This window comes from Pogona vitticeps, chromosome 4, assembly GCF_051106095.1.
Source record: "Pogona vitticeps strain Pit_001003342236 chromosome 4, PviZW2.1, whole genome shotgun sequence".
Lineage (NCBI taxonomy): Eukaryota > Metazoa > Chordata > Lepidosauria > Squamata > Agamidae > Pogona > Pogona vitticeps.
The window spans coordinates 44,097,424-44,119,277 of record NC_135786.1 but is presented as its reverse complement, the minus strand read 5'-3'; the positions used below and the strand labels follow the sequence as shown (position 1 = coordinate 44,119,277).

Genomic DNA, 21,854 nt, shown 5'->3' with positions numbered 1-21,854 from the left:
TTTTTCCTGGCATACAGTGTCTTGAAAGAGATTTCTCTCTATACAATGTTACACATCAGATGAATTGGCTAAGACCAATGAGCTGGAGAAATGATGAGACCTCTTTTGGCGGGAGAACCAAGCAATGGTTCAGGAATTTGAATCTACAAATATTTGCTTGTGGATTTTTATTTTCATTATTTACAAACCTGACCGTTCACCTCACTTACATAACTGCCAGAAGTGTGGCTATGTAAGTCTATTGCAACAGAAAAAAAACTGGAGTTATGGTAGTTGATCTCCATGTTCCTTTGGTCTTGAACGTTGTAGGAGCTGCTTCGGTTGTTACAAGGCAATGAGAGAAAGACAGCCTAACTCCATTTGTCTTCTTTCTGTGCTTCTTTTAAAGAGGAGAAATGTATTTATTCCCCCATAGGAAAGTTTACATGTGAATATGTCTAACAAGAAAGAGCCAACTCCTTTTTTTTTCTTTTTTTCTGAATGAAAGGCAACTAGTATAGGTTCCCGCTTTTCAGTAAAGGTGTGCTAGGACAAGGGGTAATTCCTTCTTTCTTTCCTGTAAGTTTTTCAACTAAAAATATCTCAAACCAGCTACTCACCACCAGCAATATTTTTTTGCATCTGCAGTCCAGAAGTCCAGAGGGCAAAACAACCTATCCAGGAGGTAGGTTTTGGAACAGGCACGTGGCTAGTGGGAAATGATTAAGCACTCTTTGCCTTTGCCCCTTCCTTGCCCAAAATAACAGCACCCCAGGCACTTTTGTACTTTTAATGACTCTTGAAGCTTCAATCAAGCTCTTTTTATATGGTCTGTCCTTTGCTTTTTCTTCCAGTTTATTTATATCATGCTGGGTGGCATTAATCAGCAAATGTGAAGATCTCTCCCCCCCCCCCCCCGTGTGTGTTTGTGTCTGATGAACAAAGTTGCCCTAAGAATAAATGGCAGATAGTTTTTGTGTGAGGTACAGTATAGATGTTTCTGGCATAACAACCCCCATTTCAAACTGGCCTGACTAAACTTTATTTTTAAACCCAGCGTCACTGTTATTTATTTTGTTTTGTTTAAAATATTTTGACCCCGCCTTTCTCCCAGAAAGAACCCAAGGTGGCTTACTTTTTAAAAATACAATATTAAAAGCTAAAAGCAGTAAATTGTTCAAATATGTAGAAATCATAAAATGTTAGGTGTGCATATATATATGTTTGTGTAGATATAATAATTGTTATCTTTTGCCATGTCAATTCCTACTTATGATGGCCTTTTCAAGGCTTTTCTGGGTATAGAAATGGTTTACCATATTCTTGTCACGTTGCTCAGGAGATTGTGCAGCTTGCCCAAGACTACTCTTCTCCTGCGAAGCACAATGGGGAATCCAACTCTTAACCTCTGGCTCTGCAGCCAGGTACCCAACTCACTGAGTTATCGAGTCAATAAATCTATAATGAGGTCCTTAAATACTTAGTTAAACAGGTAGATGAGTCTAAAATGTGAAGTATATAAAATCAAGCCACATCTGTCTATTGCACATGTATATATCTGGAATTTCAACTTCAAAAAAACTAAGATCATGGCCACCGGTCCCATCACCTCCCAGCAAATAGAAGGGGAAGATATAGAGGCAGTGACAGATTTTACTTTCTTAGGCTCCATGATAACTGCAGATGGTGACAGTAGCCACGGAATTAAAAGATACCTGCTTCTTGGGAGGAAAGTGATGACAAACCTAGACAGCATCTTAAAAAGTAGAGACATTACCTTGCTGACAAAGGTCTGCATCGTCAAAGCTATGGTTTTTCCAGTAGTGATGTATGGAAGTGAGAGCTGGACCATAAAGAAGGCTGACTGCTTTTCAAAAGCATTCAAAATTGATGCTTTTGAATTGTGGTGCTGGAGGACACTCTTGAGAGTCCCCTTGACTGCCAAGAGAACAAACCTATCCATTTTGAAGGAAATCAACCCTGAGTGCTCACTGGAAGGACAGATCCTGAAGCTGAGGCTTCAATACTTTGGCCATCTCATGAGAAGAGAAGACTCCCTGGAAAAGACCCTGATGTTGGGAAAGAGTGAAGGCAAGAGAAGGGGATGACATAGGATGAGATGTTTGGACAGTGTCACAGAAACTACCAACATGAATTTAACCCAACTCCGGGAGGCAGTGGAAGACAGGAGGGCCTGGCATGCTCTGGTCCATGCAGTCATGAAGAGTCAGACATGACTTAATGACTAAACAACAACATATCTGGAATTTGTGACCTCTACTCTCTTGCCTTACACAGTCATTAACTTCTGTGCAACTCTGCAGTTCTGTACACTCAGAAAGGAATGAGGGTTCTACCAGCTGCCATGGGTGGAGTTGTGAGTCAATATTTACAATGGCATAGGAACTATGTACACCCAACATTGGACTAGAGCCCATTCCTACTCCTTTCCCCCCAATAAGACTAATGCTTCCTGGGCACACCCTTTACTGAACGTCTGTCTCACATACTGGCAGTGTGGCATCCAGGAAACTTTTAAAAAATATTTTGCTCACAAATAAATTGCGTCCTGAGCAGTTGTTATTGAAAGCCATCTAATCCAGCAGCTGCAGACCTGCAGCGGTGCACACTTTGGTGCATAGCAATTTGGCATATCTGGACAATGATGTACACCTGTCTCTCTCCTCTCCTCTGTCCCTGGTCAATCTGCTTAGTAAGCAGAGTGGGCACACTGCTGACACACTGATTTTGACAAAGAGTTTTTCATATGCCACAAGGCTTTCTGTTTGAGCGGGAACCGTGTTGTCTCTTATTTCTCTCATGCTATAAGACTATTGCGAGCAAAGATAAAATGTCCGGATGTTACAACAACTCTGAACTATTTATATATATATGTACTATAGAAAAACCAGAGAGAAATACGTAAAAGCTTATAGAAATCAAACAAACTGAAGTTACCCGGAACAACAATGAAAAGACTTACATTTATATACCCAGATGAATTTTGAAATGCTTGTCAATGACTGTCCCTTCTGGGACTAATCCTTTAAATGCCAGCTATGAAAACAGGCTTCTGATCTTTGCCCAGGAGGTCTTTATATCTCTGTAGGACCCATGGGGGAGTCAAGCATCTCCAGAAGGCTCTGCCATGAACAATCTGTTTCAGTTCTTCACTATTCTACTTTTAGAGGCACATGAAGACTTTCTGTCAGTTACTTGGGAATTCATTTGGAGCTTTTTACTCCAGCTTTCATGAAATAGTTTTGTAATATTTTAAAGGATTTGCGTTTATATTTTCTTTTGCAAATTACCATGTGGCCAATTTCTTTGAAGAGTGGTCTAGAAATATTGAAAAGGTAGAAGGCTATGCTGCTTCAGGGAGTGGAAATACGTTTGCTCTTTTGATGGCATCTTGCCCGAGTTTACAGTTCTTTTCTCAGAACTTCAGTTTCTGTTCTATCTGATGTCTGAAGGATTCACCTTTTCTTCCCTCATGATTTATCTAGATGCCATAGTAGCCTACTAATAAAGGTTCTCTTTTTCAACATCCAGCTAGCAAGAAATTCCTCAAGAGACTGTGGCTGCCCTGCATTGGTTGCCCATTCATTTCCGCATTGATTTCAAAGTACTCATAATGACAAGTAAAGCCCTAAACGGTTTAGGGCCACAATATCTGGCAGAACGCCTCCTCTCACTTAGATCTACCTGTATCACTTGCTTTAGTCAAGATGGGTGGCTGAGGGGCCTAACGCCAAGGGAGGCCAAAAGAGAAAGAACAAGAAAGTGGGCCTTCTTGGCAGAGGCCCCTCACCTTTGGAATAATCTTCCCCCAGAAATTTGTTGGGCTCCCTCGCTGGGCATTTTAAGAGCCAACTCAAGACCTGGCATTTTAGGCAGGCCTTCCCTCCTGTCAATACCTAATTTATTTTGCCATCTTCAATTGTATTAATGTTGTTGTTTTATTTTATTATTCTTAGTGTTGTTAGCCACCCAGAGAAGATTTTGGTCTAGATGGGTGGGGTATAAACAAACAAACAAACAAACAAACAAACTTTCTATGGGAGGAAAAATGCAGATAAGTATTTTGAGTGGCTCATAGGGGACGATATGGCTTGTGTTACCCAGGGCTTAAGCTTAGTTTGACCCATCCTCTAGCGTCATACAGCTTCTCAGATGACGAATTATTGCACAAAGGATGATTGATACCTTCACATTCCATAAGCCTGAAATGCTGGTTTCTTAAGCCATTGTAAGTGGTGAAAGTGGCACTTGATAAGTCAAATGAATGTAGAGAAAAGGCTATTCCTCGTCTTACTCACCTATTCACTCTATCATACAGGGTTAGACATATCATGAGTCAGAGGGAGGCAGCACATATGGGGCACCATGTAAGAACAATGACTTGTCATTTTGGAATTGTTGCTTTTTTCATACTGTCAAGAGTAAGTAGAAACACTTGATAGTTTCTCTTGCCAATTTGCCAAAATAACTTGGCTGGCTTTGAGTGGGTAGGTAGGGGTGCAATTTGCTGCTTTGTTTCAGGCAACAAATTGTCTTGAGCCAGTCCTGTCACAGTAACAGTGAACTAGCTGCTTTGCAAAATACAAAGGTGAAAGGGGTTACAAGATGTATCAGTGAGCAAACGATGAAAATGTGTCTCCCAAAGGTGATGGTGGTTGTTATGTGCTGTTATGGTGACCTTAGGAATGTGAGATCTTACAAATGTTGTGTCCTTAACAGCCCTGCTTCACTTTTGTAAACTCAAGCCTGTGGCTTCCTTTAAGGAGTCAATTAATCATGTATGTGGTCTTTCTCGTTTTCCTGTTGCCTTCAACCTTTCTCAGCATTGTTTTTTCAAGAGAATCTTACTTTCTCATCATGTGCCCAAAGTAGGACACATCCTTTAGATCATCGTTATTGCCTTCAGAGATGGTTCAGGCTCAATTTGCTCTAGGACGCACTTTTTGGTCTTTCTAGCAGTCTAAGATATCTGCAGTTCTCCTCTAACACCGTATTTCAAACATATTATTTTTTCTCCATCAGCCTTCTTTACTGTCCTGCATTCAAACCCATACATAGTGATTGGGGATATAATAGTGTGGATGCTCTTTGTCCTGGTCTCCAGTGACATGTCCTACACCTTACGCTTAATTATCTTTTCTAATTCCTTCATTGCTGCCCTTCAAAGTCTGTCTTCTGATTTCTTTGGACTGATGTTTGAATCGAGGTATGCAAAAATCTTTCTTCAATTTCTTCATTGTCATTAGAGTTGTGTAGTTCTTCTGTCGTGGTTTTTCTTCTTCTTAATGTTCCACTGCTTACTTTGGCACCTTCTTCTTTCACTTTCACTAAAATTTATTTCAAGTTATTGCTGCTTTCTGCCAGTAAAGTGGTATCATCTGCATACTGCAAATGATTGATGTTTCTTCCCCCAGTTTTCAAAGGTACTACTAGTAATTTCGAATACCTTCATTTTTCACAGGCTGAGTGGAGATAGTTATAATTTTTAGTGAGATTATGTATAACATGCATTAAAAGTAACATTTCATGAGGTTTGCTTACTCTTTTACACAGAAATGCAGGGATGGGGGGTAGCAATAAGAGCAGAGGAACAAGTTTGTAAGATTGTAAAGACAAGGTCTTAATGCTGTTCAGAATGCTGTGGCATAAATTGAAAAGACCTACCAACCATGATTGTATCCAGGTTTCTCTCTGCTACCATAAGGGCTAGATACGTACAGTAAAAACACTTCCACATATCCCATCCATTCTCTGCAAAATACACAATTTCACGTCAATAATCATAAATTGTGCATTCTCCACAGCAATATTTTGAGTTTGAGAAAATAACTTTTTTGATGACATCTGTCAGAATACTCTAGCCAGTTTTTAAATATATATTGAACACTGTTTTATACAGGATTTCTCTCCTTTCCAGAGACCATGCTGTCTAGAAATTCTGGGAGCTATCATCCAAAAAAGGCAACTTTCCAAAGCTCTAATGTTGCCAAAGTTACACCGTCTGGTCTGAGACTGACATCTGCACAGTTAGGAGCCCTAATTGTGCTATCATATAATGGATCAGGGGGAAGTGAAACCAACAAGGACAATATATCAGGGGTCTCCTACCAACTCTCCTCAGACTGAAGAAGCTTCTTGGATGAGTAGCGAAACGTTTCAACCTAGAAAGAAAGACGTCCAGTTGCCATGACTCAACTTCCACATAACCTTACCTGGATGACTGAGAATCTTCACAGATGTATTGCCAAAGCAGCAGTTTATGCCCATCTCTAATGGTGATCCTTTTCAGGGTTTCCCAGGTAGAGAATACTCAGAAATGGTTTACCATTTCCTTCTTCTAGAGGCACCCTGGGGTTGTGCAGCTTGCCCAAGGCCACACAGGATGGCTCTACCCGTAGAAGGCACACTGGGGAACCAAACTCCTGACCTTTGGTTCCACAACCAGATACCTAAACCATTGAGCTATCCAGTCAGTTGTAAGGAGCCCTACCACAAAAGAAAGGCAATCCAAGTTATAAACAAATAATATCACTCTCAGTCTTCAGTGAACTAACTTTCGGTGGCACAATCAAAAGTATTACGAAAGAGCTCCCTACTGCACTCTGCCAATGAATAGAAGCCTTGGCCTGGGACCCTACTTGTTAAATATTAGCAGATGCTTAAAATTCTAAATATTTCCATTTTTTAAAAAAAATGTAGGCAACTGTTGCAATTGTGAGAGCAAAGGTTATGTTTCCCAGTAGAACAAGTAACATTATCTTCCATGTTTCAGTGGGCTATACTTAGCAACCTTTCATTTGCTGCAAACCTGTGATTGTATCATGACTTCCCTAATACCTCCTGCTTTGGAATGGCAGGAAGTTTATCATTGCATAAGAATTTGCCTATTTAATTCCAGTGTTGCCTGAGGAAAAAAGGAAAAGCAAGCAAACAAGTACTATATTAGAGGTGTGAGGCCTTTCCATTTAAGTGATACTCACATGGTAGTTCCAAAACAACAAGGACTCCTGCAGCAAACACACCTTTGTGAAAACAATCTTGTAACATCTCAGACGAACAAGTTTCATTTGGCGTAAGGTTTTGTGATCTCCATGCATTCACAGAAAAGGGTCAAAATTGTCTGGACAGGAAGTGCCCTGTACTGGTTGATCTCCATGGTTTCGAGTACATTGATTGTTTTAGACCGTTTAGAATAAAAATTAATGCTTTAAGATAATCCATAGTCTTGTCATAGGGAGCAAAAAGCATGTATTTGACATCTAACAATGACTTCAGTGTAACTGATAACTCAATAAAATATATTAAGAGGAGGTAGCAGAAACATTAAATATCTTTTTATAGAATGATCCGTGTGAATGATCAGTAGAGGAGAATGTTGAGCTTTCGCTTTGAACTAGATTATGATAAAGCCTTTTTAAAGTATAAAAACACAAGAAGAGCCCTGCTAGTTCAGTCTAAGGCCTAACTCAGCATTCTGTTTGCACAGTAGCCAATTGGTGGCCCATCAGAAGCCAGCAAAGTGAGGCATCAACACAGGAGAACCCTACTGTTTACGTTCCCCAACAACAGGTATTAAGTAGCATACCACCGTTGCTGTTGGGATTAATGTACAGCTGTACCTGGGTTAATGAATTTAATGCGTTCTCCAGGATGTTTCGTATTGTGAAAAATTCACAAACCAAAACACAGTTTCCCATAGGAATGCATGCACGGGGGCGGGCGCTATAAACCTCCCAGGCGCAATGCAAACTTCCTTCGTATTGTGGAAAACATTCATAAACCAAGGCATTATTTTCAATGGGTTTTCATTTGTAAACCAAAAATTATGTTAATTGAGACGTTCGTAAACCAAGGTACGCCTGTATAACCACCATGACCAAGTAGCTAGGATTGCATCACAGTGAAATGAAAGAAACTAGTCTTGGAGCAGAAAAGGGGGCTTGAAGTGGGGGAAGGTGAGTATTCAAAATAACCCTGAATTGCTTTGATGTATTCACCAGCTTGGTGCTACACTCAATATGCCAGCAAGTTTGGAAAACTCAGCAGTGGCCAGAGGATTGGAAAAGATCAATCTACATCCCAATTCTAAAGAAGGGCAGTGCCAAAGAATGCTCCAACTACCGTACAATTGCACTCATTTCACACGCTAGCAAGGTTCCACTCAATATCCTCCAAGGCAGGCTTCAGAAGTATGTGGACCGAGAACTCCCAGAAGTACAAGCTGGATTTCGAAGGGGCAGAGGAAGTAGAAATCAAATTGCTAACATGCACTGGATTATGGAGAAAGCCAGAGAGTTCCAGAAAAACATCTGCTTCTGCTTCACTGACTACACAAAAGCATTTGACTGTGTGGACCACAGCAAACTATGGCAAGTTCTTAAGAAATGGGAGGGCCATACCACCTTATCTATCTCCTGTGAAATTTATATGTGAGACAGGAAGCAACAGTTAGAACTGGATATGGAACAACTCATTGGTTCAAATTGGGTAAGGAGTACGACAAGGCTATATATATTGTCTCTCTGCTTATTTAACTTATATGCAGAATACATCATGCAAAACGCTAGACTGGATGAATCCCAAGCTGAATTAAGATTGTTGGAAGAAATATAAACAACCTCAGATATGCAGATGATACCACTCTGATGGCAGAAAGTGGGGACGAATTAAAGAACCTCTCAATAATGGTGAAAGAGGAGAGTGCCAAAAATGGTCTGAAGCTCAACATAGAAAAAACCCTAAGATCATGGCCACTGGTCCCATCACCTCCTGGCAAATAGAAGCGGAAGATATGGAGGCACTGACAGATTTTACCTTCTTGGGCTCCATGATCATTGCAAATGGTGACAGCAGCCATGAAGTTAAAATACCCCTGCTTCTTGGGAGGAAAGTGATGACAAACCTAGACAGCATCTTAAAAAGTAGAGACATCACCTTGCCGACAAAGGTCCACATAGTTAAAGCTATGATTTTTCTAGTAGTGATGTATGGAAGTGAGGGCTGGACCATAAAGAGGGCTGACCACCGAAGAAATGAGGCTTTTGAATTGTGGTGCTGGAGGAGACTCTTTGAGAGTCCCATGGACTGCAAGGAGAACAAACCTATCTGTTCTGAAGGAAATCAACCCTGAGTGCTCACCGGAAGGACAGATCCTGAAGCTGAGGCTCCAATACTTTAGCCATCTCATGAGAAGACTCCCTGGAAAAGACCCTGATGTTGGGAAAGTGTGAAGGCTTTATAGGATGACGATATAGGATGAGATGGTTGGACAGTGACATCGAAGCTACCACCATGAATTTGACCAACCTCCAGGAGGCAGTGAGAGACAGGAGGGCCTGGCGTGCTCTGGTCCATGGGGTCACAAAGAGTCAGACACAACTTAATGACTAGATAACAACACATTCACCAGCTTGAAATCTGGGCAATCAAGCTTACGATTTTGCCCCGTGACATGAATGTGGTACATAGGATTAATAGCAGATTTATAAGGAACCTCAAAGATTTTAGTTTTTAAAAAAACCTTGTAATGCAGAAGAGTCATTTCTGCAATGAACAGGATCCCATGGGTTTTTGTGCAAGGTTTGTGTAACTTGCCGTGGTTCAAATGCAGTTAACTATCTCCTTTGCACCTAAAGGGTGCCAGAACTAATTTCTGGACATTAAACTGTCCCTATGTTCAATTAACCCAGGACAAGGAGATCCAATATATATGTTTATTTTCAGCTGAAAAAAAGCAAAGATAAATTGGACACAACTCCATCCACCCAAACATGCAGAGGAGGGTGTGCACGCTTACTACAGAGTATAATTTTATAAGTTTTAAAAAGAGGGAGGCAAAGGGTGTGTGGAGAAGGAGGGGTAAAGGAGGGGTTGCAGGTGCCTAAGCTTATTGGCAACAATTCATTTCTCCCAGTTCTGCACTAGACACCCAGGTCTCTTTATCTGTAACTAAGGACGAATTCCCAATTAGGCTATTTACTTGCAAGTAAAGGAATGCAGGCGGCCTCTCCCCTTTGTCTATTTGTCTACTAAGGAGAAACCCTGATATAATAGGTTCACACATTCATGTAGCAAAGCAAATTACAGAGGCAAGATGGCTGCAGTTAGGCTAAGTTATTCTTTTGCATATATGCGTGTTGATTCGACTCCTTCACACCACTGGGTGCATCACCAAGACATACCTGGTATCTTGTCAATTAGTTGCAGAAAGTTATGTAAAATTTCCGCAAACACCAATATTGCTTTGAAATGGAAACTTAGGTAGAAATTTTCTTTCATATTGAAATTTGACTTTTGCCAGCTGCCTGATCTTTGAATTTATTTTGAATTCCAGCACTTATTGGTTGAGATCTTGACATCCATCTTTTAAACCTTTTCAGAACGCTCAAGAGACACATGGAGTGGCTGTTCCAACACCATCAGTGCCAGAAGGCTTTGAAGATAAACTGTCTCCAGGTAAGATGGCAGCTTTTAAGATTGTCCAGCAATTTACCTTGCATATGCACATCATTCATGGGCATGTGTGCAAATAAATGATGTGCATGTGAATTATATTCAGGGTGTCACTCTGGATCGAACCTGAGCTGCAAAAAACATAGTCTGAACACCAAAGAGAAAGTTGCCACCAAAAATAGCATGCTTAAGAAACTGGTTGTGTACACTCAGAAACAATAAGAACAGCTTTGTCCCTGTGTTACTCCAGAGCAGAATATGTTAGTGCTGTACGATATAAATCAGTACATGCCAAGAAGTGGATGTAGCTTTTAAGGAATTATGCAGAATTATTTTTTGGCTGCCTGAAACATAGTCCCACTGAAAAAGTTGATTATTTGGCTAGCATTGCCCTTTCAGAGTTACGTCAAGAGGTGCTAGCAAATAATGCGTGAAATAAGGTAAAACTGTACCAAACCTACCCAGTTCATGGACAGCAACCCCCTAGACCAGTGGTCCCCAACTTTTTTGGGACCGCGGACTGACTGAGCCTCTGAGGCAGGAGGGGCACCCTCCTGCGTTTGCACGGGCACTCTCTCTCTCTCTCTCTCTCAGGCACATGAGTGAAGTAGTGGGGGAGCGCTGCGTGCCTGTCAGTGCCGGCGTGAGTGCTCTCCCACCCCTTCGCACATGCGCAGGAACACCTGCATGTTTGCCCACGTGGGGGCTTGGGCACATGCATGAAGGGGTGGGGGAGTGCTCACGCTGGCACTGGCATGCAAAACAGCGGTGGGGAGGGGAATGTGTGCGGGAGGGCTGGACCGGCACCAGGCCGTGGACCCGGGATTGATGACCTCTGCCCTAGACAATAGCTAAAGAGCCTCATGACACAGTGGTTAAACTGCTGTACTGCAGCCAAAACTGTGCTCACAACCCGGGGTTCAATCCCAGGTAGCCGGCTGAAGGTTGACTCAGCCTTCTATCCTTCCGTGGTCGGTATAATGAGTACCCAGCTTACGAGGGGGAGCAATGTGTAGCCTGCATAATTAACTTGTAAACTGCCCAGAGAATGCTTGAAGCACTATGTGGCGGTATATAAGCAGCATGTTTTGCTTTACTAAAACAAAATATTAAACTAAAAGAGGCTTACTAAATCTAGGAAGAGCAAAAACAACACGCTTTGACAAATGGATGAACACCAAAAAGTGTATCCCACTAGGACTGGCTAGACCATCTGGTATTCACTTAATAGACTTCAAAACAAAGTAGGAAAATAAATAATCAACTAAAATAGGGATACTTGGATATGGGACAAATTTTCTGTGACTGTGCAGAAATTTAGTCAATCCAGCATTGATATGCATACAATTTATACCCCACCACATTTACTAAAGCAGATCTAGTAAATGGCTGAGACCTTTTAGTGATGAGTCTCTCTGAACCTAGCAATGCTTGTCCTTAGATAACAGACATGCAGTTTGTCATCACCAGTGCCATATTTGACAGATCTTCTGTGCTTTAGCTTTTTCTGTGCTTTAGTGGCATTACCTTTGAGAGCCAATGAGATGGCACGATTAAGAGGTAGCTGCACTGTACTGACTTTCGTTAAGTAGAGCCAAAGTAACCCAGAGTGCTGGGTTTACATAGATCATGAAATCTCACGGAGATGTATGCATGTCCCCATGATCTCCTTTGGAGGAAAGTTGCGGGGAGACCTTTAGATAGATAGATAGATAGATAGATAGATAGATAGATAGATAGATAGATAGATAGATAGATAGATAGATAGATAGATAGATAGACAGATAGATAGACAGATAGACAGACAGACAGACAGACAGACAGACAGACAGACAGACAGACAGACAGACAGACAGATAGATATCTGCGTGTGGCATGTCATTATGTTACTTTTAATTGATGGCCACTCAGTGAACTAATGATCTCCAAAAAGTCTTAGCATTAATAGCCCTGCTCTAATCTTGCGGACTAAGGGCTGTGGCTCATTTCTTGAATTAATCCATCTAATCTTGGGGCATTCTCTTTTCCTACTCTTTTCCTAAAATTACTGTGTTCTCTATTAAATGATGCAATCTCATTAGGACAAGTATGTTAGCCTCAGTTTGATTAGTCTCAGTTTAGTCATTTTAGCATCTAGGGAGAGTTCAGGCTTAATGTGGTTTACAACTTACGTTGTCTTTTTGGCCATGCATGGTATCTGTGGAAGTGTCCCCCAACAACTCATGTTTTCAAGTGCACATTTTCATATGCTCACCTTTCAATGATGAATATTTATTTTATTCTATCATTCCAGCCATTCTATATTTAATTTAAAAAAACCACCCACACTACAGTACCTTCAAAGCAGTTAGCATGACTAACGAAGAGTCCTGGCATAGAGTTGAGGGGCTGCTATCATTAAGCAGAATCAACCAGCCTCTTCAACCAGCTTTCTGCAATGAGGCAACCATGTCAATTATATATAAATAAATTTCCATTGAAATCCAAGGAAACTGTTTCTGGCTAAACCAGTACCCGAGGCTGGTAATGAACTAAATGAGAGGGAATAAATTGAAAATGCATCCATTCAAGACAGAGGTGCTCCAGGTCAAGGGCAGGGTTTCCCCTAGAAAACTCAGATTCATAGCTTGGGCATACTTCTGGATTCTTCTCAGAGCCTGGTTGCCCAGAACTCAGTAATGGCCAGACATGTTGAGAGAGGCTTAGATAAGCCTCAAATCCTTCCAGTTTAGGCCTTTCTTCCAGATAAGATGACATTTAAGTGTTTCGGTAAGGTAGGTGGAACTTCCAGAAAGGAGAATTATGGTATGTACAGTCCAGAAAATCCTAAAATCCTTCTATAAAAATATTTCTTGAGCAATAACTCAAGAGAAAATATTCACCTTTGCTAACATAGAATTATCATATCTGAAATGAAGTCTTAATATCAGCTGTTGTTTTCTCTCTAGGGCTTGGTTCTCAAATTGGCGGCAATTACAGAAAATACAATTCAGTGGTCGACCTGAGGCCAAAGGCATTTGAAGAGAACTACCTTGACGATGACTACATTCCACCCCCACCATCAGTTCCTCCTCCACCCCCACCACCTTCAACTGATCTCTCACCACCTCCATATTCTATGGAAGTTCCTCCATCCCCACCCATGATGCCTCCTCCACCTCCACCTCCACCAGCAATGCCTGCTCCATCTCCTCCATCTCTGGTTCCACCTTCAGACCCGTATTCCAATTTGTCTTCCCCCAGTACTCCTTCCCCACCAGACTTCATTCCTCCCACCCCTCCTCTGGCTTTTATGGATGGTGCAGGGCACCCATTGCCTCACATTCCACCTTTCTCAAATGGTGTGTCCAAATGGAAATCTGAGACTGTTCTGAATCTGAGGGAGCCAGGCAGCATCCCTCATAGTCCAAACCTCATCTCTCCAATAACCCCTACCCAGAAGGAGTCACAGTTCACAAAATCGGACCAAGACCCTCATCTTACTTTCCCCCGGTCGTTAAAAATACCTCCCCCTACTCCAGTGAGGACATCATCTATTTCCTCAGCAGAAAAAGAGTCCAGTCCCAAAGATGAACAGCTCCCTACAATGGTACCTCACAGTCGGCCAGCCTTGCCTCCAAATTTTACCATACGTAGTGCAACTGCAGTCCACTCAGGGGGAGAATCTGGAAGGAAAGCTACTTTAGAAAAGCCTTCCATAGTAGTCACAGAATCTGGCAATTCCAGTTTAACTTCAGATTCTAATGGGTCTCTCACTCAAAGGAAGCATGAAATAACTTCTAGAGGCAAAACAGAGCCTTCTGCAGAACATGCATCATCTAATGATGATGATGATGATGAATGGAATGAACGTAGCAATCTGGATAAGCTGAAGCATGAACTGTCTGCCTTGCTGTCTTCTTCATGCAGAAAGGAAGACAAAATTATAGTCCCCAAGACTAAAACTAATATAACGGATACCAACCACGTTGCTACAGATGAATCAAAACAAGCTAAGCCTGTTGTGAAAAGCTCACAGTCATCACCACCAGTAGAGGGTGAGAAAAAGGAAAAGATAGCTGCTAAGATATCTTCCCCAAGCAAAGTCATCACCAATGATGCCATTTCAACTCCAGACACTGTGACTGTGCAAGCAAATTCTGTCATGAAATTCAAAGATGAGTTGGAAGCTGTGTTGTCTCCAACCAAAGATGGAGGTCCACCCTTAGCTTTTGCAAACCTGAGACATAATCCAGAAACAAAGAAACAAGTTACTCTTCAATTTGGTGGTGGCCAGATCAATGGTGAGGCGTCCAGGCTTCCAAAACCTATAGCCCATCAGAATAACTCAACATTAGAAGGGACAGAGAAAGACCCTAAGGCTTCTCCAAGTGCCTCTTCTAATCACACACCATCTTACAAACCTCCAGTATCTCCTCAGAAACCAAAGAACGAACCCTTGGTTCCAGCTGCCTCTTCACCTGCCTCTTCTGGGACTGCCTCACCCATACGAACTGCATCTCCCAGTATGGATTTTTCTCTTCTGCAGTACAAGACTCATAGGATGCAGTTAGGTTCCGTTGACAGCCTGGCCTCTGCAGCTTCTTCCCAAACTACAGAAGATGGATCAGTCAGCATAAATAATCCTGAAAACCAAAAAGACTCTGGTGAACGCAAGTTATCAGTAGCATCCTCCCTCTCTTCCAATATGGAGCAAACAAATAATGAGGTTTTGATTCATCCTGTTACAGGAGAAAAAGTAGAGAGAGGCTCTCCAATGGCTCTTCTCCTGGCTGCACAGCAGCGGGCCCAAAGAGGCAGGTCTTCTGCTTCAGCCTCCCGACAAAACAGTTACTTATCTGAGAAACCTCCACTCAGGTTATCAGAAAACCTCCACAACAGCAGTCGATCAGAGACTGGGATGTCCACCATTTACTACAATGACGCCAAGCCCAACTCTGTCACAGTGGTACCAAAGCTGCCTCAAAAGGGATCCCTGGTGCTTTCAGAACAGAGGCAGCCCACCGCAGCAAGTGCATCTAACAGTAGTGATGTGGGCTTGTCAGAATTTGGGCAGAAAGAGCAAAAACCACAGACTTTATCTAATGCCTCAGAAGAAAACAAGAATGGGCAGAAGCTCCCAGAGACAAATGAGAAGTGTGTTTCAATAAACAGGTATAATTCTTCCAGTTTAGTTCAAAGCCTCCTAGCATCCAGCCACTCGAAACAGCAAGACCTTCGCAACATGCCAGAAGCTCTTGCAAACTCTCTCACGACAGCTCAAAATCACACTGCAAGCAACAATGAAGAGGAGGAGGACGTTTTTGATTATGAGATCATTCCCCCACCACCAGAGTTCAGCAATGATGCCAGCGGGGTCCCACTCAGTTCTTCTAATAGAGAACAGAACCACATCTCAAGTAACAGTCTGGCCTCAGATAAGCAACTTAATCTAAGTCACTCGGGCTATGACTCTAGCCAGAGTTATTCCCTGACATCCAAACCCACTCTGGCAAACAATACAAGGCCTAGTGGGTACAGTCACCATTATGCAGGCGGGAGCTACTCTTCCAGTTATCTCAGTTCTTACTCCAGTACCCGACCATTGATAAAGAAGCGTCTTTATGTGTCAGAAACCGATGGATCGTATGGGAGAGCAGCCATGTATTCTCGCAGTGTGAGCTCACCCAACTCCTATGGGCACAATACACTGACCTACCATTCTCAGGCTGCAGAAGGGAAGCGCCGGGTCAACTCTATTCAGAGGAATGTTCCCAACAGTGCACAGGGCAGAAGAGTGTCCCTGGAACTACCTGGAAAAACTGTGGCTTTTAATGTTTCCAGCGATGCCAAATATAAAGGCCAGAATGGAGAGTATTCCAGTGCACCAGCTGCTGGCAGGTATGTTCCACGTGCTCTAATTGCAAAAAGCTGGGGCGTGAAAATATTGCCCATCAGGTATGAGCATGCAGATGGCACTTTTAAAATACCATAGTTTTCACCATCTGACAAAGCGAAGCCTTTTTCTCCTTCTAAAACAGGAGGAATATCCTGTCCAACAGTTTTAATGACAGCATTTGTTTCTGCAACTCGTATCTCATTGCAACCGAGAGTGCAACAATTATAGACCAAGTCTGTGGTCCTAAATATGTAGGCAGGGTCAATGAAGTTGCAGGAGCAAGTACTTTTCTATTTACCAATTAGTTTGCGTAACAACTAGTGATTAATTGCATTGGAAATATTCAATATACCTCCAGCTGAATGGACACTTCTCCCACCCTGCACATAAACAGTGGAAGTCGCCAAGACTGTTATCATAGTCATAGCTGGAGTTACTTATGTCGCTTAGCTCAGCGGGAGGAAAGTTGCATTACTGGATAGGATATATTAAGTTGTTTATTTCAAGATACGCTGGACTGCAGACTTATGCAATTTTAGCTGTGAGTCGCTTAACGTTCAACTAAACTAGTGCATATATAGTGAACTGCCCAAGTTGGAGTACCCAGTTTGCTGTGGGGTGGGCAATGTGCAGTTTGCATAATTAAATTGTCAGTCATGCAGAGACTGCTTTAAGTGCTATGGGGATGTATATAAGCAGCATTTTTTGGTTTTGGGTTTTTTTCGTTTTTATTTTTGTTTTTGTTTTTTTGCTTTAGTGTAGTTACCCACCATTTTCTGTAGTATCGCAGTACCATTTAACCACTGAGTCTTGTGGCGCAGTGGTTAAACCGCTGTACTGCAGCCAAAGGTAGGGGCTCAAGGTTGACTCAGCCTTCTATCCTTCCAAGGTCGGTAAAATGAGTACCCAGCTCGCTGGGGGGGGGCAATGTGTAGCCTGCATAATGAATTTGTAAACCACCCAGAGAGTGCTTGAAGCGCTATGGGGCGGTATATAAGCAGCACGCTTTGCTTTTTAACACATTTACCTAGATAAGCAAGGATCTGCTTCAGTCTCTAGTTATATATCCAAAAATATATTTATCTACATTTTGTAACTGGAGTTTGTACCTTCGGTTACCCAAGGAGATTCTGATGTCAAAATTCTGGCTTACTGTGTTGAAAAGAATTAGCAGAAATGATGACTGTAGAAATTATTATACCGTAAATCTTCATCCTGGAAATTACCTTCCTGAACTTAAGCTACCTGTTTTCCCGATATATTTCCTCCTCCTTATCATATATTGCTTTACAGAACTTCTTAGACTGCACTGCATGTCTCTGGGTTTCCATTCATCTGATGGCGTTTTTGGTTTTTGCCTCCCCTTCAGATCTTCCCAAGGGAGTCTATCGTACGGTGGAACTGCAAATACATTCACTGTGAGGCCTGGGACAAGACAACCTATTTCTTATTCATATCAAGGAGGTCTTCATTAAAGTACTTCAACAGAAAGCTTGTCACAGCCTTGGCCAAGCCCAAGGCTGCACATGAGGGGCTTCTTCCTTTCCACTCTGTTACAACTCCTCCTTTGCCAACTCTTTAGGGCTCTTTTGTTCACTTTCTTCTTGTAAATAGATTGTTGTAAGTTATTAAAGGCATGGGTAAGAGTTGGGTATTTCAACTGATACCCTGCTCTTATGGGCTTCTATGCAATATGGGCAACAAGGCAAAGTTGTACCACTGGCAGTTCAGCAATATTTGCTTAACTTATAGCATATGAGTAATTACACAGACTTTGTTGTATTGCAAGGCCATGTTGGCTAATAGGTAATAACCTAGAGCCAATGCTTTGGAATAAATTTTTACCTTTCTGATACAATTGCCATAAAATATGCAACTGTTCAGCAAGGAACACCAAAGAAAAGTTGGGTGCCTTCTTCCTTTAGGAAGACAAGGAATAGCCAAGTCATCTCAACAGCAAAAAAGGGGAGCAAAGAGTTCAGAAACCATCATGCCAAGGACTGTTCATTACCAGTTAACAATAGCCATACAAGGACCAGAATTGGAAAAGGGAGTAGCTAGTAATAAGAAGAAAATGGTGCAATTGATGGGAAAGGGGGAAGAGCACTTCACAAGGACAAAAACCCAAGTAATATATAATGGATGAGAAGGAATGGGACATATTCCCCAACCCAGACCCCACCAAATATGCTGGACTACAACCCCCATCATTCCAGACAACAGACTGGAGGTGATGGGAGTTGTTGTACAACACACCTGAAGGGGACAAGGCTGGGTAAGGCTGGGTTAGCATTGCCTACTTTTTGTATCACCCATGAATTTAACCGCTCCTTGGCAAGAGAAGATTTAGCAACTAGAACATGCATCTCTGAGTCAGGAAAAGGCATGTTGGCTGGATTTCCTCTCGGCATACAACAATTCAAGACTCAGGGAACTCAAAAGAAGAAGAATTTGGAAGCCATAGGAGGGATTGTCAACTTCTGTCTTGGATCTACTGGAAGGGTGTGTGCACATTAACTAGAGTACACAACACCTAAGAATGGTCAACTATTCAAAAACTTTCAAAGTCAAAGTTTAGACCAAGATGTTTAGTATTTTGCACAATCTGTTTCAAGACATGAGAATAAGACAGTGGTTACTATCAATACAATACAAATACTAAGTGTTGGGGCTGTGGCTATCAATTAAGTTGTTAAACGTTACAGCAGCAGTCCGAACATTCACTATACTGATGGTGGTTATTATTGTGAAGTTGTACAACTATTGTAGAAGGAGATTTTAAGTAAGAAATGCCACAAAACAGAAATCAAAGTCTCCTGCATTTGTCAGGTTGCAGCCTGGAGATTTTGTTTGTCACTTTAAAACAGGAGACACAGTTTTTGCCCAATGCTGGGGTAGAAGTACAATTCGGGCAGGGTATCTGGGACTACATTCCAACAGCAGGAGACACTAAGGGCAGAGGCTGGGGCCAGATGGAATTTTTACTAATTTGTGTGGTTTTGCACCAAAAAGGTCAGTTCTGTGCCCATTTTGCACTGTTTTTCTTTGGTCTTTTTACTCTTTGCCTACTATGATGGAACATAGTTACATGCTGATGGGAAAAGGCTATGGGGCTGAGACTCAGAACAGAAAGCACAGTGGCTGCACAACAACAACAAGTCAATTTTGACCAATGGCAATCCTTTCCAAGGTTTTCCAGGTAGAGAACACTCAGAAGTTGTTTTCCATTCCCTTCTTCTGGGGTCCTCCTGGGACTGTGCAGATTCCTCAAGGATGCATAGTAAGGAATTGAACTTCCAACCTCTAGCTCCACATCCAGATACTCATTGAGGCATCCAGCCAGTTTCTTGGCATGCATTCCCCCTTATACAAAAGCTTCCCATAATATAACTGTTGGTCTCTTACATGTTAACTGGCTGAAAGAAACATGTAGTGGAGAAACATGTAATCAGAAGATAATTTTGAGCCCCTTATTCATAAGCTAGTTTCACAAACTGTGCGTGCAACACTGGTGTTTAGGATTGCAAGAAAGCTCCCAAATCTCCAATTGAATATACTAGAGAATAGGGTTTTTAAAAAAATCCTTGTAAATAGTATTATAAATCAGGTGTAGTCTTGCTGGTTTTGTCTGGCAGCAAATCTTATTTTGCAAAGGTGGGATGAGCACAAATGTACTTCACTCCATAACGTATCCCATTTCTGCTCAAACCACAAGCTGCAGTATTCTTTCCTGTAAAATTATTTTTCAAAAGCATGCTGTTTTAGTTCAGCACAGAACCATTTATTCAGATGGCTGGTATTCGTGTTACTTATGGCCAGATTCTTCACATACAGAGCAAAGACAATCGAATGCTTCAAATGTACAGGAGGAGAAGTACATTTGAGAATTGTACAAAAGAAAAGTGTTTTAGTAGCTGTAGCTTGTTGTACTCTGCTGCTGACAGCTTCTCCTTTAACACATTGACACAAATCATATATTACACTGTTACTTGTGCTCATTTTATACATGATCTCATAGGCTGGTATTCTTAGGGCCTCACTAAACATGACTCTGCTTCCATATCTAGATGATGTTCATTGTTAAGAGAAAAAGACTATGTTTATTCTAACGCAAGCTTGTCCCATTTCATGTATGGCGAATTAGCTCAGTTTTGTTTAATAACTGGTTGATGAGGAAATAGCAAGAGTTTATTTGCATGTCTGATGTCTCAGATATTTAAGTGTCCTGGCTTGGTTGGGGGAGGAAGAAATTTGGTCTTGTTGAAACATGTGACCTGACCCTAAGACTGGTGAAGTTAAGAATATTCACTGAATAATCAAAAATATTATACTAATACTAGAACTGCAGAGCTGGAAGGGACCCTATGGATCATCAAGTCCAGCCCCCATTTAGGAGGCACCATGGGGAATCAAACTCTCAACCTCCAGATACCTAAACCACTTTTCCATTCCCTTCTCACTCTGAAGCCACCTGTCCTCTGAAAGTCTCTCCACAAACTCTTCTGATGGGATGCATGGGTTTGATAGTAGTAAGGGACACAAATATTTTTTCCATGAACTTCTTTGTAAGTTAACCTATAATACAGACCATTCTCTCTAAATTCTGAACAGACATTAGTGGCTTCATTTTTCATATAAATAACTGAAGTGTTTCTTGCAGTTTATAATACACAGACAGGTGTATATTCAGTGTATAAGGCTGTAGGAGAAATGGAGTGTGAAATGGTCTTGGTGCCTTATATCTGCAAGTTGTTGTTTGCTTGTCTTATGGGCTCTCCCCAGACTACAGTTTCCAAGCAAACTACATTCTGAACTAGCTACAGGAACAGGATTATACCCAACTGAGGCAAGGAAGAAACCTGGAGTAAAAAAGGGGGCTTATATTCTCAGCATATGCCAAAGAGTAAGGTCATTTCAGCTTGCCAACATTTTGTAAACATTTACATCTTAAAGGCAATGATCTAAAGACTGTAAAATAAATGTAAAACTTGTAGAGAATGCATTGTACTATGGAAATACTGTATAAAGCACTTTGAGAGAAGCCTCTTGAAAGCACTTTTTCTCCCCTCTCCCCCTGGCAATGTCTCCTGTTTAGACCACATTTCACAGTGGTATGTGTACAGGTCTGGAGATATAGGGTTATAAATCGCACTTAATATATCTTTATCTAAAAATTAAGAATGGGCTAGGTTTTGATAATTTTGAAAATGAGTTTATTTGTGATGTGTTTGTGTGTGTATGTAAAACCTACAGTAAGTTTACTTGTCATCATATTAATAGCTCGCAATATCTGGCTTTCTATTTCAGATGGGTTAAATTTCAGATATTATATAAATGCAATAAATTCCAAGCTGTTTTCCTGCTCTGAGCAAAATGAAAACTAAATGTTATTAGTAGGGGTTACAATGACAAAGAAAGTGTTGTATATTTATAGGTAGAACTAGGCACTGCAATCTGCACAGAGATGAATGTATTAAGCAAACAGTCTGAAAATGGTCTGAAGCTCAACATCAAAAAACTAAGA

General features: G+C 41.5%; 1 protein-coding gene across 1 annotated transcript in view; it reads left to right on the top strand.

Annotated features, from left to right (window-relative positions):
• Nucleotides 1-19,205, top strand: part of C4H6orf132 (chromosome 4 C6orf132 homolog) — a 50,158-nt gene extending 30,953 nt beyond the window's left edge. The window contains exons 3-5 of the mRNA XM_020780632.3: nucleotides 10,380-10,455; nucleotides 13,401-16,332; nucleotides 17,700-19,205. Coding sequence (XP_020636291.3) covers nucleotides 10,380-10,455; nucleotides 13,401-16,332; nucleotides 17,700-17,805 — 3,114 coding nt within the window. The 3' untranslated portion in view covers nucleotides 17,806-19,205. The remainder of the gene's footprint in view (nucleotides 1-10,379; nucleotides 10,456-13,400; nucleotides 16,333-17,699) is intronic.
• Nucleotides 19,206-21,854: the final 2,649 nt, after the last annotated feature.